The sequence below is a fragment of the Natator depressus genome, chromosome 14, assembly GCF_965152275.1.
Source record: "Natator depressus isolate rNatDep1 chromosome 14, rNatDep2.hap1, whole genome shotgun sequence".
Lineage (NCBI taxonomy): Eukaryota > Metazoa > Chordata > Testudines > Cheloniidae > Natator > Natator depressus.
In genome coordinates, this window is record NC_134247.1 from 24,540,932 (window position 1) to 24,560,047 (window position 19,116).

General features: G+C 44.8%; 1 protein-coding gene across 1 annotated transcript in view; it reads left to right on the forward strand.

The window, feature by feature from the left end:
- Positions 1–19,116, forward strand: part of SHISA6 (shisa family member 6) — a 376,791-nt gene that overhangs the window by 345,885 nt on the left and 11,790 nt on the right. The window contains exon 5 of the mRNA XM_074971799.1: positions 3,081–3,233. Within this exon, the coding sequence (XP_074827900.1) occupies positions 3,081–3,233 (153 nt within the window). The remainder of the gene's footprint in view (positions 1–3,080; positions 3,234–19,116) is intronic.

Consider the following 19,116-nt stretch of genomic DNA (forward strand, 5'->3'; position numbering starts at 1 on the left):
TTTAGCGAGTTCACAACGATCGGCCTGGACCCTCGTTCCCAGAGCCTCATCACACTGCCTTCCTATCACAATCACTCTCGGCAGCCTGCATCACAAAAGTTTCCTTACACAAGACTGGTTTTAAACCAAGTCCTATTTCTGGAGTGACAAGGAGAGCCCACAATTAGAAACAAAATCATGCCAAGCGTGGAAAAACGATATTACTGACAGCAACTGTAGGCTGATCCTTTTTCAGTTACAATACTAATTGTCATCATTGTGAGAACTAGCACTTCCATAGTGCAGTGCAGCTGAGGATTTCAAAGCACTTTACAAAGGTGGGTGTCATGATCCCCATTTATCAGCTGGGGAAAATTCAGCACAGAGGGGCACAGTGACTCGCCCAGGGTCAGCCACAGAGCTGCAGTAGCCCCTAACTACAGCTCTCACTGATGTCAAAGGGAGCGTCTCCATGCCTGTCCATGGTAGCTGGGGGTTGTGCTTGGCATGATATTTGGGGTCAGTGATTCCCTCAGCGACTCATCGCCTCTGAGCAATGCTGGGAGCAGAGCCACCTGCCGACAGAGGAAGCAATATTGAGCTCTGTTCCCTGTAGGAAGGGTCACCAGGAAGCAGGATGCTGAGGCGGGGGCTGCCATCATAACTGGTGTTCTATAAAAACACAGACGGATTAGCCAGCAGGAAGGAGTGTTGTGGTTTCCTGACCGAAAGCCAGACCCTGTGACCCTCACTCACTGGGCACTAACTTCCTCCATATGCAGCAGCACAACTGAACCCAGTGAGGCCTCAAACACCTGCGAGGGATGGTCTAGATAATACTTAGTCCCAGGGGCAGCGAGTATCATAGGCCAGGAAAGGCTAAGGCCCAGGCTGTGGCCCCACCCATGCTCTGCCCCCCACATCCTGAAGCCAGTGGGGGCTCAGCTCCAGCTGTGGCCTGGAGCTTGGGGATCAGCCAGGAGCTGGGGCAGCCAGGGGTGGCTCAGGCCGGTGCTCAGGCCAGCCCGGGGGTCAGGCCAGCCGGGGCAGCTCAGACTGGCCAAGGGGCAGGGCAGCTGGCTGGTGTTGGGGCATCCAGTGTGGCCCAGGAAGGCATGGCTGGGGTGGCTCAGGCTGGCCTGGGCCAGCGTACCTGGGGTGGGCCAGCCGGCACAGCTTGGACCGTGGGCGGCTTAGGGCTCTAGCTGTGGGGGGAGGAGAGACTGTGGAGGAGGGACTCAGGGGGTGGAGCTTCCGGTGGAAGGGGCGGGGCTGGTGGGCTAGCTTTCCTGAATGGGTGGTTCATCTACTGCCCATGCTTAGTCCTGCCATTAGTGCAGGGGACTGGACTAGAGGTCCCTTCCTGTCTTATGATTCTATAGACATGCAGTCTCTGAGACCCATGCACAACAGGTGACAGGGGCCGTGGCCATTCCTGCCAGTTCAGGCCCGAGCACATGGCCCCTTTCTCCAGAGCACTCCACTCACTCCTGAGGGGTGGACAGTTAGGTCAAGAGACAAGGCTCAATTCTCCTGGGTTGTCTGATGGGATAGAGTTCCCCTGTGCCCTGTTGACAGGTCCAGCAGAGGCAGGAGCTCAGCTCAAAGACCATCTAGGATATGTTGTTAGGTTTGAGAAACATGATGGTCTGAAGTTCAGCCATGTGCTTTAGACCGTGACACAGAAAGGTCAGTCACTAAAAGCAGCAAGAAAACAAATGCCACCCCCCATCTCCCTGAGAGACACTCCTGTTTGTGGGAAATCCTCACCCAGGCTGGCCCCAGCAATGCTTCCAGAGTCTGCCAGGAGTCTCCTTTCACCTGAGCCATTTGAACTCTGCAGGTACATCCACACTGCAGCTGGGAGCGTGCTTCCCTGTGCAGGTAACTGACACACACTAGCTCTGCTCGAGCCAGCACACTAGAAATAGCAGTCTGGCTGTGGTGGCATGGGCAGTGGCTTTGGCTAACTGCCCATGTCCATACCCAGGGGACACGCGGACATGTATTTGGACAGCTAGGCCAAGCTGATGCCCATGCTGCTGTGGCCACATTGCTGTTTTTAGTACACTAGCTTGAGCAGCGCTAATGTGTCTGTCTACCCAGGCTGGGAAGCACGCTCCCAGTTGCTCTGCAGAAATACCCTTCAACAGAGCAACCTTGAGGCAGCTCAGGAACATCAGCAAAAACCCAGTTCTCAAAACAAAAGGTCCCAACATGCATCTGACCCTTCCTAGAAATATTTTAGCTTGGGACATCACCTTTTTCCAGGATACCAGGATGAAAGTTCAGTTGTGCTTGGGCCTTAAACCCTTTACAGTCTCTGTTCTGTAGGTTCCCTGTCACGACAGGAGTCAGATTGGCATCCGACAACACAGGAGGCTTCAGGAACTGTCACTACTTCCCCTCCACCCAACCCTTAAGACAATAATCTCCTCCCAAAGAGAGAATGGGATGATACCAGAACTCAGGAAGTGAATTCTTAGGGCTAGTAGCCAGTCTGAATGGCACTTATCAATAGTAGACTCCATCTAGTGCAGAGGGAGAGGAGAATTGAAGAGCCCCCACCCCCAAAAGGGGCAGTGTTTGAAATCATGTGACTGATTTAAAGGGAGGGTGTGTTGTATTCTACAGTAAACCAAGACACTGGAGTGCAGAATGCAGAAAAGCATCTTCCCCACATGGTGGGTTTGGTCGCTTATACATAGATGTTAATGGCATCTGTGCTAACTTTGTCCTCAGAGATGAGATATTGGAGCCCCTGGGGAACAGGCAACAGTGTAATATTCTCTGTCTATAACGAGATGACTATCTTTACCATTGACTTAACAAAGGAGTCTGTGCTCTGTGGGCAGCACTTCTTCACTGCAGTTTGCATTTGTTAATAGTTGCAGTGGAGACTAAAGGCGGCAAAGTCTTGGGTTTCATTTCCCATGGCTTGGCTGGTGTCAGTTTGAATTATAGTGTAGTGCCTAGCTGTCAGATTTGGTTCAGATGTAGGGGAGTGGCTCTGCTACCTGGCAGGTGGATGGGAATTTCTCACCTCTCTCTTCCCTGTCCCCTGGTGCATTGCGTGGACATGTTTTTATTCTTTCTTGCAGAAAAACCACGGATGAACAATATCCTCACTTCCGCCACGGAGCCCTATGATCTCTCCTTTTCCAGGTCCTTCCAGAATCTCTCCCATCTCCCGCCATCCTATGAGGCTGCAGTCAAGACTAACCCAAGTAAATATTCTTCTCTGAAGAGATTAAGTAGGTGTCAGCTCATTTCATTTTTTTTTTTTTTGTATCTCATTAGCCTGTGAGCTGCAAGGGGCATAATGACAAGGCAGTAATTCAACTTCCTTTCCCATTGCACTTGCTGCACTGACATCTCTGGTCTGCAACGCTGTTCCCTGTCACTTTCCATTGAGGCAGAGCTGCAGGGGAAAAGTCACTTTTACCCCAAGCGAGTGATGGTACATGTGGCTGTTTCCTCACTGAGTTCTCTGCTGTGCTGCCTCTGATTACTCATCACAACACGCTCCCTCGTCCTTACAGAGCCATCCGATATTCCACCTACTTTATATCAGAGATGGGGGAAGCCTGCTTGGCTATCTCTGAACCTTCGATTGTCTCCCCAATCTGCAGTTAGAGCAGGTAACTCACTGTCTGTCTGCCCTGGAGCAGGTACTTCAGACTAAATATCAACCAAAAACCAGTCTCAAAAAGCTCATGAAATGATTGGGAACATTCATGTAAGTGAGGGAGGGATACTTACCTCCTGTATCTGGGCTGTAATCTGATCCATTTCATGGACCTGGTGGTGGTCTATACTGTGGACTTATCCCTAATACCTTTCTATGTCCCTTGGAGTGTCAGTCTCTTTGTCGCATGCTATGGATCCATTTTCACTCTGGCTAGTATCAGCTGCTGGCTGCTGTTTTCTACCATGTGTTGTGTTCTGCTACCACCCTTCAGCAGGGTCCAATTCCAGACTCTTACTGATGTTGAGTAGCTTGTACACACGTAGTCTCATCAGCTTCAATTGCATTACTCAGGTGAGTGCATTTGGGTATTTCCACCACAGAAATTGCAATACAGATCTGCTATAAAAGAAATCCCTCTCCTTGGTTCAGCACAGCAGTTGAGCATGTGCTTAACTTTAACCAGGTACAGTAGTTGCTACCTGCTTAAACTTAAAACATATGCTTTAAATGCTGTGATGCATAGGGCTAGTTTGCTGAATTAGGCCTGATTTCCTATGGTGCTGGGTATATCACTCTGAGCAGGACATCCTGTCTTCTCCTGGAAGCCTTTTACCCTTTATAATCTACTGGGTAAAGAGGTTGCCTACCTGTTTATTGTAAATATCTCCAACATGCCCATTCACCCCCCTCCAATGCTCTGTGCCTGTTCCTAGACAGCTTTTCTGATATAAACGGATACTGGTACGCCAGTGACGCCACTGGATTATAATTTCACAATTTTTGAATTTCTGCTTTCTTGAGATGGTAAATGTTTTCATTTCACAGCAGAAGTCACGTAACTATATGTCTGTTTATTGATTACCAATTGAAAATACTGCCTTTTTTTCTGTAACTGATTTTCATTGTGAGAGACTCCCTGAAATGTGTCATTTGCTTTATATACTATGCCTAGGTACTGGATGAAAATGTTCTGTAGCACAGAACTAAGGATGTCGATATACCTCACTGAAACATAAAACATACTGTATTTTAAAAAGCCAAAAAGAAAAATTTGAAAGTCTGGAAATGTAACAAAATTTGACAACAAACCATAAGTCCTCTCCCTCGGACTTGCTCCTGCTCCCCCCTACTCACACTGAGCAGTCCCATTGAACTTTGTCCTGTTACACTCTCCAGACACAAGGGGTTTGTAAAGATGTGCACTGAACTCCATCCAGCTGCCCTATGCATCTTTGATGCAGACACATTCTTGAGAACACATCACTGAAACTGCCACTGCCTGGTGAAAGGGGCCTTGATGTGGTTAAATGTAGGGACAGAAGCCAAATGATAGTACTAAGTACAAACTCTTATCAGCTTAGCTTTTGGCCAGGATGACCTGTGCCAAAGACTTTTCCCAAAAGAGTACCAATAATCGATTCCTGTAAGGCCTAGCTCCATCTCAGTAATAAAGTAAGTAACAGCTCTCAAGAAGTCTGTTGTGTGTGACAGGGCCTGTGCTGGGAAGCTCTGTGTCTTTGATACAAACACAGGAGTGCCCCCTTTCAGAGGGACATGGCAGTCACAGAGTACAAGTTTGAAGTTGTCAACAAGAGAAAGGCCAATATCAAGGTGACATACCAGGGTACAGTCACGACTAATAAGCAGCTGTGTGAACCCTGCCCTGCAACCTTGGGTGCCTTACAATGCCTTGCTGAAGTAGCTCCCACCTGGGCCACTCTCAATCAGCCTTCCAGCGGGCAAACCACACCCTGAGTGTCTGTGTGTAATTGCAGCCTGCCAGCCATGCATGCGTTACACTCTGACTCTCCCCAGCCTCGGTTATACTCCAAGGTGACCCCAACACACCAAGTCTCAGATTTTCTCCAATAAATGTATGTCCTGTTCTGCCCAGCCCTCTCCTGGACAATACAAGTTATACTAAGTCCATTATTTCTTTAAAAAGAATAATAAGTCCCATATCCTGTCACCCCAAATGGAGTTTCCTAGACACTTACAATTAAATACACTGGATTAGATAAAACAGTAAAACAAGTTTATTAACTACAAAGAGAGAGATTTTAAGTGAGTCCAAGTAATAAGGCATAAGGGTCAGAGATGGTCACAAGAAAAATAAAGAGAAGATATTTACTAATACCTAATTTAAACAGACTATATAAGATAAAAGCAGTTTCTCACCAAATGCTTTCAGCAGTCTTACTGACCAAATCCTAGAGGTCAGGACCCCTCTTCCAGAGCCCAACGAATACTTCCTTTGTCACTTCAAGTGCAGTGAATGCAATGGGCAAGGGGAGAGAGGGAGGGTGCCTTGGGGTGTTTTTCCCTCCTTTTATAGTTTCAGTCTCCCTCTTGAAAAAATATTTCCAGCTGGGGACAAGTAGACAAAAAGTCTGTGTGGAAGGATGTTCCCACTGCTTGTCCTCACGTGTTTGAGCTTCCCTTGTTTCCCTTCCTGCTTGATGACTCTATTTACTGCTTAAATGAAAATTGAGCAGATCACCCATTCATTTGTATAGGACAGACCTGCTTGACAACCTCAGTTTGGGCAGGGCTGCGGGGTTGGGAACATGTGTTAATAACATCATACAGGGGTGTCCTATAACATCACATACACTGTCACTACACATATTTTACCAGGACAATAATAACCAACAAATTATGAGTTTTCAGATGATACCACACAAGGCATACTTTGTACAAAAATTAGTACAATAGTGTCTAGGGTGTGAATAAAAGGGTATAATCTGTCACAATCGCAGGGACTGGGTCAGATCAAGACCTGCAGCTCTGAAACTGTGGAGATGTTTGTGCACCATACAACTGAACAAAACAAATCTATGCCTGGGAGAATCAGACATGGGCCTAAGGGCTGCAGTTTTTATTGTGCCTACCAGCGGCAATGCAGGGTCACTCTATTACACATGCACCCTCCTGACCCAGCCCTGCCTCTCCCCTGTCCAGCTAATACATGGTAGCCATATTCTGGGTGAGAATCTGCATTGGTTACCTCGGATCCGAGGAAGAGAGGATTTGAGAGCTGGTCTGTGGCCCTCAGCTGTGGAAGATATATGGGGACCCTTGACTCATGAGGCTTCCAAAGACCATGAACCACAGAGGTTCATAGATGAGCCCTGTCTCCCAGTGCAGAGGAATGTGTGCATTTCATATATTTTCTGGCAACATTCACCACAGCAGGGAATCTTTGCCCAGTGAGATGGGAACACCACCATGTCCCAATATGCATTACAGATCTGTACACTAGGGTCAGCCACCTTTGCAAGGGACGCATCCATAGACTTGCAAAGCAGTTGACTATGTAGATCCAACAGTGAAATCATCTGGACCTTCCAGTGCCTGGCCAGCAAGAGACCCTCACTGTCCCAGCAGCCCAAGAAGGTTCCTTGGCCACGCAGCCAAACACACACCTCTAAAGTGCGGCTCTGTGGAAACACTGACCTTGTTTCAGAAACCTTGAGGAAGAATCTGGAATTCGGCCAAGATCTCCAAAACTGAGTGCCTCAAGTTAGGCTCCTAAATGCATATTTAAACACATCTAAATAATTGGGCTGATTTTTCAAAAGTGCAGAAAGCCCAGCATGTCCCCCTGAGTCCAGTAGGAGCTGTAGATGCTCAGCACCTCTGGAAATCATCGATTTATATGTTTGAGGCTAGAATTTTCAAAGCAGTCTAAAGGGAGTTAGTGCCCAGCTCTCACTGAGTTGTGGGCTCCTTTGACAATCCCAGCCAAATATGGATTTTTAAACCCAATATGAGCACCCAGTTTCAGAAAATCTTGGCCTAGGTGTCTTACATTGAACTCCCAACAGCTGAGACCCAGAATATTAACCAGTACTTTTGAAAATGTAGCCCTTGACCTCTCTGTGCCTGAGTAGTTCTATCTGAAAATAAAGATAGTAACACTTCCCTATTGCCCACAGAGGAGCTAAACTGGTCAAATGCTATTTATCTATCTATCCATCCAGGCTCTTATATTGGCACCCAAACCATAGTATCTGAGTGCCACAGAAAAGCTTATAAGTACATACAGGTTATAATAATCTCCCATCTCCTGTAATTGCTCCACTGTCCAACAAAGCTGTAGGAGGATACATTTAAATATATCACATAAGGATACAAGGTAAAGTTTAGTGTTAAACCTTAACCTAAAAAGTGAGTATTTGAAAGCCTGGAAGTTTTCATTAACTATGACATCTTTTGATGTTCTCTAGTGGTTAAGTGCAGTATATCTGCAACTTGAACTCTCTTAATGACTTTTTCTTTTGACAGGTAATTTCGCTGGTTTTTTCAAAGGGCCGTCAATCTGAAGTATATGAACACAGCCTCTTTCTTTCTGGCTTTCTATAACTGTCAAACTCTGTATTTGTCAGGTGATGCTGTCATGTTTTCTGAGAAGGTTTCTCTTCTAGCAATCATCAAAACCATTAGCATCATGACAGCATATTGGACATTTGGGGCCAAAATTGTGAAATCCTCACTCACATTCTTTTCAGGCATATCCCTCCTGGCTTCACTTGGATTTAAGGACTGAGACCTTGTCTACACAGAAGTTGTATCACTTTAACTAGACCAGGATAGTTTAAGCAGTGCACCTCCTAGCGTGGATGCAAGTATACCAGTATAAATGTATTTATACGATACAGTAAGTCCCAAACAGGAAGGAGCGTGAGCTATAACTGTATAACACACCTTGAAACAGATATAATGGCATCCACAGTAGGGCTTGCGCTGGTATAACATCCTCAGTAAAAAAACACCCCGCATAGCTACACTGGGACAAACCCTGTGTGTAGAGTAGGCCTGAGTAAGGCAGCGTTTGGCCATGGTCACCTAGAGCTCCACCTTGCCAGGTGAGGGTGGAGGTGGCAGCTTTAAGCTATCAGGATGGCTGGTGCCCAAGGTGCTGATTGGTCACTGTCCAGGTGGGTGAAGTGGGCTGAGGCTTGGGGGCTGGCAGGAACATGGTCTCTGTCAGAATAATAAAAGGCTTCTGTGATGCCTCTTTCAGCCTGGGTCTCCCCTCCACTCAGACAGAGGGATGTGACTGAGATCTGGAGAAGTAACCTCACAGAAACCTGGGCAGGTCACAGAGTTCAACTGGCTCCTGTGCAAAGGGGCAACACCAGTGCACTGCTCAAGCCCCACTTCAGTGCTATCCTTAGTGCCTAAGTGGTGCATAATCCTTTGCACTGGCCCTCAGGGAATAACCCTCTTCTGCCCTTAGGGAATAACGAGCCCTGGCTAGTCACTAGCTAGCCAATCAGTGGGATATTTCTGCACATACAGTTCGACCTCCCTCTCCAGGCATGCGGTACTACTGGCTGCAGTGAGCAGGGCCCGTCTGTCTGTGCAACTGCTCCTAGCAGCAATTCCTGGAGCAGCTTTCAGATTTTTCCATGTTGCTGTTCATTGATTATTATGGGCAAGATGCTGCCTGCTAAACCCAGAATGAACCAGAGAAGCACAGACCTTCTGTGCCACGTCTAGCTACTGTAGTACGATGATTGATTTGGGCTGGGATTTCCCAAGGTGTTGAGGGGAGAGAGCTTGCCTTAGGCCCCTGGAAAACCCCAACCTTATTTATTCCTTTATTTCCAGTAGTCTGGGTAATGGATACGAAAGTCAGTCACACCCCAGTGGGGAATCCAGCTCTTCCACTGACCTGGCACTTAACCAACCAGGGCTCCAGAGCAGTGGCGTTAACTAGGAGAACTGGGGGAGGCAAATGGCCCCCAAAGTTGTTTGTACCTGCTCAGAGTTCCATAGGCCGCAGAGCCGGGGGCCATAGCCTGCCCACTTTCAAGCAGTAAATCAATACAGCTGCTGCCGGAGCGGTCCAGAGTGTTGCTCCATCTGCGTGGCCGCAACACTGCTAAAATGTGACCCAGCTGCCGCTTTGCACAGAACACTCAACTCCTGGCAGGACCAGCTCATGTACTGCGTGGTAGAGTTTCGGGAGACTCCCCAGCCGAGGAACACCCTGTGGGACAAGAGGCAGGGGACAAGCGGGGTTGGAACAGGGTCCCTGCCAGGGGTGGTGGCAGGGACCAGATTTGTCCCTCATGACACTTTCTTGGGGGGCCCAGAGCTATCGGTGGCCTTATTACCCCCCACCCCCTGGCCTCAGCAAGAGAGAGACTTGCTGGACCCAAACTTTGTGTCTGTTCTCAGCCAGTCACTCAGTTAGCCAGCCAGACAAACTGGGTTTTGTGACACCTGATTTGAGCTAGACAGGGCTGAAACTGCCATGCTGTCCTGTATTGTTATTATTACTGTTATTATTGATAATCATTTGCATTATACTGCTGTCCAGATGCCCCAAGAGACCAGGGCCCCATTGTGCTGTTTGCCAGAAGCTGGGAATGGGCGACAGGGGATGGATCACTTGATGATTACGTGTTCTGTTGTTTCCCTCTGGGGCACCTGGCACTGGCCACTGTCAGAAGACAGGATACTGGACTAGATGGACCTTTGGTCTGACCCAGTATGGCTGTTCTTATGTTCTTACGTAGAGGCTGCACAGCCCCATGGTAAGAGAGTCACTGCACCAAAGAGCTTACAGTCGAAATGGAGAGCATGGGCACAGGAAGGATGAGGAACTGAGGTCCAGAGCAAGTCAGCGACTTGCCCAAGATCATACCTGGTGCCTCTAAATGATCCTTCCTTTCCTTCCCCTCCCTGATGCCTCCCAGGCTTCATCAACATACCTCTAGCTGCCCATGGTGCAGTTCATTGGTTATTATGGGCTAGATGGTGCCTGCTACACCCAGCCCTTCATGGAGCTGCCATGGCTGAGCACTCACCTCATCTCCCTGGGGGTGGGGTCTGCAGCTCTGCAGACTGGTGAGTGGGGAAGCAAAGCTGTGGGCAAACCTCCTCCCAGCCCCCTCCAGAGCACAGGGTTTGGGACTCATCCAGGCCATACATAGCCTGCACATGGAAGGAGGCCGGCTCTCACCCACGTGAGAGCCCAGTGGAACCGGACCCTAAAGCCGCAGTGATGCTGTTTATCCACCCAGCTCTCACATGGGTTCTGAGCTCTCATGGGACCAATTTGCTACACCTACCTGCAAACAACTGTAGAGTAAAGGCTGCTGGCCGTGTGGCAGCATTCCCATGGCAGACCCCATCCCAGATCTGCATTGACATCCCCAGTGGGGCTGGCATGTGGTGCCTGGACAAGCGGTGGGGGTATATCACAAGTATTGTTGAACAAGGGCAGCTGTGTAAATTCCATCGCTATGCAAAACTCTGGGGGGAAATCACTGTTTATTGCTAACTGGGAAAAGTCAAAATCAGACAGGGAGCTATTATTGCCAGATTCATTAACCAACTCTATGTTAGCTAAGGGAAGCATTACAAGGATTAGGCATTTTAAAAAAATATTACAGAGAAACCAAAATAGAGAGATCAGTTGGAATAGACTGAATTTGTGCTTAACAAAAACAGAGAATTCATAGTGATTTCTGTAAGAACATAAGAATGGCCATACTGGGTCAGACCAAAGGTCAATCCAGCCTGGTATCCTGTCTACCGACAGTGGCCAATGCCAGGTGCCCCAGAAGGAGTGAACCTAACAGTGAACCTAACGATCAAGTGATCTCTCTCCTGCCATCCATCTCCACCCTCTGACAAACAGAGGCTAGGGACACCATTCCTTACCCATCCTGGCTAATAGCCATTAATGGACTTAACCTCCATGAATTTATCCATTTGTATGTTAGCTTATTAAGCTTGGGAGGGGGAATAACCCAGGACCCAAAAAAGAAAAAAACAACAACATAACACAAAACAATCTGGTGATCTACTATCCCTAATAACTGTATCAGGAGGTTCCCTTCAAACTATAAACTGTATTGGTCCAAAACACCAAAAAGACAAGAGGAAATAAACCAACTATCCTGAAAATGAAGATTCCAGGATTGCCAACCCCAGGCATTCAGAAATCAAGAGTTCAGGCCCTCCAAAATCATGAGCATTTAAAAAATAATACATTTAAGATTCTTTTTGTTTTCCTTCTAGTGTCTGACCTGGTAGGGTGCACTCAGGGCACATTTCAATCTCTTCTCCTCAACCCTGAGGGCTCGAAACATATTTTGTTTTTTTAATGAAAGCTGAAACTCTCACCTGTTCAGCTGGCTCCAGGAGCTGGCACTTTAAGTATCACACCAATATCATGAGACTCAGAATAAAATCACATGAGTTGGCAACACTGAGATTCCATTATCTCAATGCTCAGACTTACTTGCCATCCCTAAGGCTTTAGACAGGTTTGTACTCTGCACAGCTGAGTCGTGCCTCTCTTGCCACTACTGCAGCTACACTGCTATTTATACTTGACCTACAGCCAGTCTGGGTGCACAAGCAGGAGAATCACATTCCTAGCTTGTCACATAGATGTAGCCTACAGTTGGGAGCCTACTTCCCACCATGGGTAGACAGACATGTGCTAGCTCTGATCGAGACATACCCTGAGAGGCCATCGATATCAAATTGGTCATCTCAGATTCCAGAACAATTAAGAGTTAGCCAGACTTCACCAGTTTTCACCCTCATGTCTGTTGGGAGGAGTGCAGGGCTCTGAGCCTCTGTGCTCAAATTCCTTTTTCAATAAATTATTTCCCTCAGTGCAGGCAAGTCATGCTGCAGACTCTGGACTCCTGGAGTTCTTAGGAGTTATAGCTTGGGAGGTGCTGCTCCCCACTGGCCTCAGGGCCTTTTCCTCTGTGCTTGCCATGCGATGCAAAGGGAAGGCACTTGGCAAACCACACTCCACCTATTGCCGAGTTACATCCCCCGTTAGGTTCTCCATCACTGGTTCAGTAACACTCATTGAACTGGCACCACCTTTCAAAGGCAATGGGTGGTTAAATGTCACAGTGAGCCTCTGAGGCTAGTGAAATCCGCCAGGAAACGTGGGACCCACGGAGGCAAGGACAGAGCTTTGTCACACCAGATACAGCAGTGCCAGGTGCCTAGACCCTGTTCTACATACAGACTTGCACATTAAAACCAAGTTAGTTCTGCTAAGGTTAATTTGTCTGTGAACATTCTTATTATGGAATAAAAATGGCTCAGGTTGATTTAGCTAAAGTCAGTTTGTTACCATAAGACTATAAAAAACATAGAATGGCCATATTGGATCAGAACAATGGTCCATCTAGCCCAGTATCTTGTCTTCCAATAGTGGCCAATGCCATATGCTTCCAAGAAAATGAACAGGATAGGGCAATCGTCAAGTGATCCATCTCCTGTCATCCAGTCCCAGAATCTGGCAGTCAGAGATTTAGGGACACTCAGAGCATGGGGTTACATCCCTGACCATCTTGGCTAATAAAAATTGATGGACCTATCCTCCATTAACTTATCTAATTCTATAATTCTGGCCTTCACAACATCCCCTGGCAATGAGTTCCACAGGTTGACTGTACATTATGTAAAGAAGTACCTCCTTTTGTTTGTTTTAAACCTGCTACTTATTAATTTCATTGGGTGAGCCCTGGTTCTTCTGTAATTTGAAGGGGTAAATAACACTTCCTTATTCACTTTCTACACACCCAGTCATGATTTTATAGATCTCTATCATATCTCCCCTTAGTCATCTCTTTTCCAGGCCAAACAGTCCCAGTCTTTTTAATTTCTCTTCATATGGTAGCTGTTCTATACCACTAATCATTTTTGTTGCCCTTTTCTGTATCTTCTCCAATTCCAATATGTCTTTTTTGAGATGGGGCGACCACATCTGCACACAGTATTCAAGATGTGGGCATACCATGGATTTATATAGTGGCATTATGATATTTACTGTCTTATTATCTGTCCCTTTCCCAATGGTTCCCAACATTGATGGCTTTTTGACTTCTGCTGCACATTGAGTGGATGTTTTTAGGGAACTGTCCATGATGACTCCAAGATCTCTTTCTTGAGTGGTAACAGCCAATTTAGACCCATCTTTTTAAAGATATCATTGGGATTATGTTTTCCAGTATGCATTACTTTGCATTTATCAGCCCTGACTTTCATCTGCCATTTTCTTGCCCAGTCACCTGAGATCCAAAGTGTGCTTTGGACTTAACTATCTTGAATAATTTTATATTATCTACAAATTTTGCCACCTCACCATTTACCCCTTCTTACAGATCATTTATGAATATGTTGAACAGCACTGGTCCCAGTATAGATCCTAGGGGACACTGCTATTTACCGCTCTCCATTCTTAAAAAAATTACCATTTCTTCCTACCCTGTTTTCTCTCTTTTAACCAGTTCCTGATCCATGAAAGGACCTTCCCTCTTATCCCTCTTATAAGCTTTCATGAGGGACCTTGCCAAAGGCTTTCTGAAAGTCCAAGTACACTGTATCCACTGGGTCACCCTTGTCCACATGTTTATTGATTCTAAAAGATTTGTGAGGCACAATTTCCCTTTTCAAAACCCATGTTGACTCTTCCGCAACAAATCATGTTCATTTATGCATCTGACAATTCTTTTCTTTACTATGTAACGAAAGATGGAATGGATCAGCAAGGAAAGCTACCTCTTGGAGGTCAGAAAGTGTAGGGGGAAAGTGAGAACTGCCAAAAGCCAAGCAAAGCTGGACCTCGCAAAGGAAATTGAATCAAATTAATATCAGAAGTAAAAGGTTCTATAGCCATATAAAGAAAAAGAAAACAAGGAAAGAAGGAAGTGGGACAACTAAGCACTGAGGATGGGGTGGAGATTAAAGATAATATAGGTATGGCCAAACACCTACACAAATACTTTGCCATAGTTTTTCATAAGAGTATTGAGGAGCTTTGGGGTAATCATAAGGTGTCTATTGGAAATGAGGATATGGAAGTAGAAATTACCACATCCGAGGTAGAAGTCAAACTCAAACAGCTTAATGGGACCAAATTGGAGGGCCTGGATAATCTCCATCCATGAATATTAAACAAACCGGCACATGAAATCACAAACCCAATAGCAAGAATTTTTAATGAATCCATAAACTTGGAAGTTGTACTCTAGGACTGGAGAATTGCTAACATAGTACCTATTTTTAAGAAAGGTAAAAAGAAATGATCCAAGAAACTACAGGCATGTAAGTTTGACCTCAATTGTATGCAGGGTTTTGGAACAAATTTTGAAAGAGAAAGTAGTTAAGTACACAGAGGTAATTAGTCATTGGGATAAAATACAACATGGTTTTACAAAAGGTAGATTGTGCCAGACCAATCTGATCTTGTTCTTTGAGAAGATAACCCATTCTCTAGACAAAGGAAATGCAGTAGATTTCATCTACCTGGGTTTCAGTAAGGCATTGATATAGTTCCACATGGGAAATTATTAGTTAAATTGGAGAAGATGGAGATTAATATGAGAATTGAAAGGTAGATAAGGAATTGGTTAAAGGGAAGGTTACAACTGGTCATACTGAAAAGTGAACTGTCAGGCTGCAGTTCCTCAGGGATCTGTCTTGGGATCAGTCTTATTTAACATTTTTTTAATGACCTTGGCACAAAAAGTGGTAGTGTGCTAATAAAATTTGCAAATGATGTAAAGTTGGGAGATATTTCTAATATGGAAGAGGACCGGAATATCTTGCAAGAAGATCTAGATGACCATGAAAACTGGAGTAATAGAAATGGGATGAAATTTAATAGTGTAAAATACAAAGTCATGCACTTGGGGACTAACAACAAGAATTTTTGCTATAAGCTGAAAGAAAAGGAGTACTTGTGGCACCTTAGAGACTAACCAATTTATTTGAGCATAAGCTTTCGTGAGCTACAGCTCACTTCATCGGATGCATCCGATGAAGTGAGCTGTAGCTCACGAAAGCTTATGCTCAAATAAATTGGTTAGTCTCTAAGGTGCCACAAGTACTCCTTTTCTTTTTGCGAATACAGACTAACACGGCTGTTACTCTGAAACCTGCTATAAGCTGGAGACTTATCAGTTAGAAGAGACAGAGAAGGAGAAAGATCTTGGTGCATTGGTTGATCACAGGATGACTATGAGCTGCCAATGTGATGTGGCCATGAAAAAAGGCTAATGTGATCCTATGGTGCATCAGTCAAAGTATTTCCAGTAGAGATAAGGAAGTGTTAGTACTATTAGACAAGGCACTGATGAAACCTCATCTGGAATATTGTGTACAATTCTGGTCTCCTACGTTTAAGAAAGATGAATTCAAACTGGAACAGGTTCAGAGAAGGGCTACTAGGATGATCAGAGGGATGAAAAACCTACCGTCTGAGAGGAGACTCAAGCAGCTTGGCTTGTTTAGATTAACCAAAAGAAGGCTGAGGGGAGATATGATTGCTCTTTATAAATACGTCAGAGGGATAAATACGAGGGAATGGGAGGGGTTATTTTAGTTAATTGCCAATGTTCACACAAAAACAAATGGATATAAACTGGCCATCAACAAGTTTAGGCTTGAAATTATACAAAGGTTTCTAACCACCAGAGAGAGAAGTGACGTTCTGGAACAGCCTTCCAAGGGGAGCAGTGGGGGAAAAAACCTAACTGGCTTCAAGACTGAATTTAAGATTATGGAGGGGATGGTATGATGAGACTGGTACATGCCATCATAGGCAGACTGTGACTGCTAGTAGCAAGTATGTCCAATGGCCAGTGATGGGACACTAGATGGGGAGGACACTGAGTTACTACAGAGAATTCTGTCCCAGGAGTCTGGCTCTTGGGTCTTGCCAAAATGCTCTGGGTCCAACTGACCACCATATTTAGAATCAGGAAAGAATTTTCCCTCAGGCTAGATTGGAAGAGACCCGGGGAATTGCTGCCTTCCTCTGCACCATGGGACACTGGTCACTTTCAGGTTTAAATTAGAGCCGATGGTGGAGTCTCTGTAACTTGAAGTCTTTAAATCATGATTTGTGGACTTCAGTAACTCAGCCAGATGTTATGGGTTTGTTAAAGGAGTCTGGGGGTGAGGTTTGGTAGCCTACAATTTGCAGGAGGTCAGAAGAGGTTATCATGATGGTTCCTTCTGACCTTAAAGTCTATGAGTCTATAGTTTCAACCAATTTGCCTGGTACTGAAGTTAGGCTTACCAGCCTGTGATTGCCAGGATCACTTCTGGAACCCTTTTTTAAAAATTGGTGTCACATTAGCTGTCCTACAGTCCTCTAGTACAGAGGCTGATTTAAGGGATAAATAATGTACCACAATTAGTAGTGCTGAAGTTTCATATCTGAGTTCCTTCAGAGTTCTTGGGTGAATACTGTTTATCTTTTTTCCCCAAAAAACTTCCTCTATTCACACTTCAATCATGGACAGCTCCTCAGATTTGTTACCTAAAAAGAATGGCTCAGGTGTGGGAATCTCCCTCACATCTTCAGCTGTGAAGACCAATGCAAAAAAAAAAAAAAATTAGCTTTTCCACAATGGCCTTGTCTTCCTTGAGTGCTTCTTTAGCACCTCAATCATTCAGTGGCCCCGCTGATTGTTTGGCAGGCTTCCTGCTTCTGATAAACTTTTTTTTAAAAAAGTCTGTTAGTTTGAATTTTTTGGCTAGTTCTTCAAATTCTTTTTTTGGCCTTATACTTTTACACTTGATTTGCCATAGTTTATGCTCCTTTCTGTTTTTCCCAATAGGATTTTACTTCCAACTTTAGCTAAATTGACTTTAGCCACTTCTATTCCCTAAGAAGAATGTTAACACAGAGACTTACACCAAAAATAGTCAAATCAGTTTGTGGACACTCTGATGTAGTTAAATGGGTGCAATTTTGTGTGAAGAACAATTCCTGAGATTAGATTTGTCTCAAATATAAAGCATTTGATGAAAAATTATTTTCAGTCTTTGGTGAAATATTTCTCCTTGTCCCTACCCACAACCCCCCATCCAGTCCAGTCCAGTTTTCCTTGTGTTATATTTTTTAAAAAAATCACATTGCATTTATTTTGCACTCCACAAAATTTTTAGCCTTCAGGGTGCTGCCGATGTTCGTACTGCCAGTGAGGTTCCACTGCAGAAGCTGTTGGAGGAAAGTCGGGTAATTAACTACATGTATTAACGTAAGATAATTTATCCATTAAGCAATTTATCACAAACATTAAAGAGACATATAGACAATGACATTATTGTACCCAAGATTCATCTAACTGTTAATATTCCCTTTTGATCTGTAAATCAATAGCTATAATGATAGACAGGAACTGTCTGTTTACATGGCAAACATTTAACAAGCTATAATTAAACACATACAATTAGTATCATCTTTCTCTAACAATAGAGGTTTGCATTTCAAAGTTCTAGCCTATCTACCATGGAGTGGCCCTAATTACCATTCACATATTCTTCTAACATGTCTCTAATGGTTGCATCTGGGTCAATTAGCCTGCAGGATGCTTAATCCTTTCTGGTCATGTGTCACATTTTGTATAAGATTCATAGAAATTATATAAAGTGGTAGCAATAATGATTTCCATGATTATATTTTAATTAGATAACTTCACACCATCCTATTCAGAGACCTACCCCAGGCACTCCTCCCTACCTCTTTAGCACAAGAAAAATAAGGTGAAAATACAGCAAAGATAATCCTAAAGGCTCAGATATACCAGAATTCATAATCTCAAACAGACTTCATAAACTGTACATAGACAGATTTCCCAAATTGTCACAATGACATCTAAAGTTACAAGTATACTATCTTTTAAAGGACAAAGTTCAGGTTGAGTGTGTCTCAGCTGATTTGGGTGACAGTGAATGATTCTGGACTTGGTGAAGTGGGGAATTTAACCATTCATTCCCAGGTGTTTTAAAGATGCAGAAGTTTTTTAAACAAAGAGTAGCTGTGTGACACTGCACCCTATATTCTTCACAGTGATATTATTAGGATATGATTATGGCATAATATTGATGTATTTTATGCAAGATAGGACATGTGAGATATCACTGAAAAGGTTATGATTTACTGAATATGATTATCCTATTCCTCTGCTTGTATCATTTTTGTAACTGAAGTTAGGAATATTGACTATATATCTGAATGACAAATGTGTTTACACCTGGGGAATGCCCATTAGTCAGAATGCACTCAGTCTAGATGGCTCACTGGGGAGGGCTATTAGAGAAACAATACGCCTTAGAAGAAGTTTATCTCCCACCGGGGTGACACCTGGAATTGGGGTACCACTGAGCCCCCCTGACCCACCAGCCTGGGCTCCCTTTACATTGTACTACTGTGACCAGCACAGATACAGGTAGGGACACACCCAGCTGCAGTACATACAGAGCAGTGATCAGCTCTGCATGGGGAGGCTACAGCTAAGGAACTGCCCAACTGCTCAAGTGCACATCCCCCTCTGGAGGATAAACCCAGATTATACTGACTCGTACTGCACAGAGATCTGTACAGCATAAGCTTATGAAATTTGCCCCCACCCTCAATATGGAGAAGGATATGCAACAGC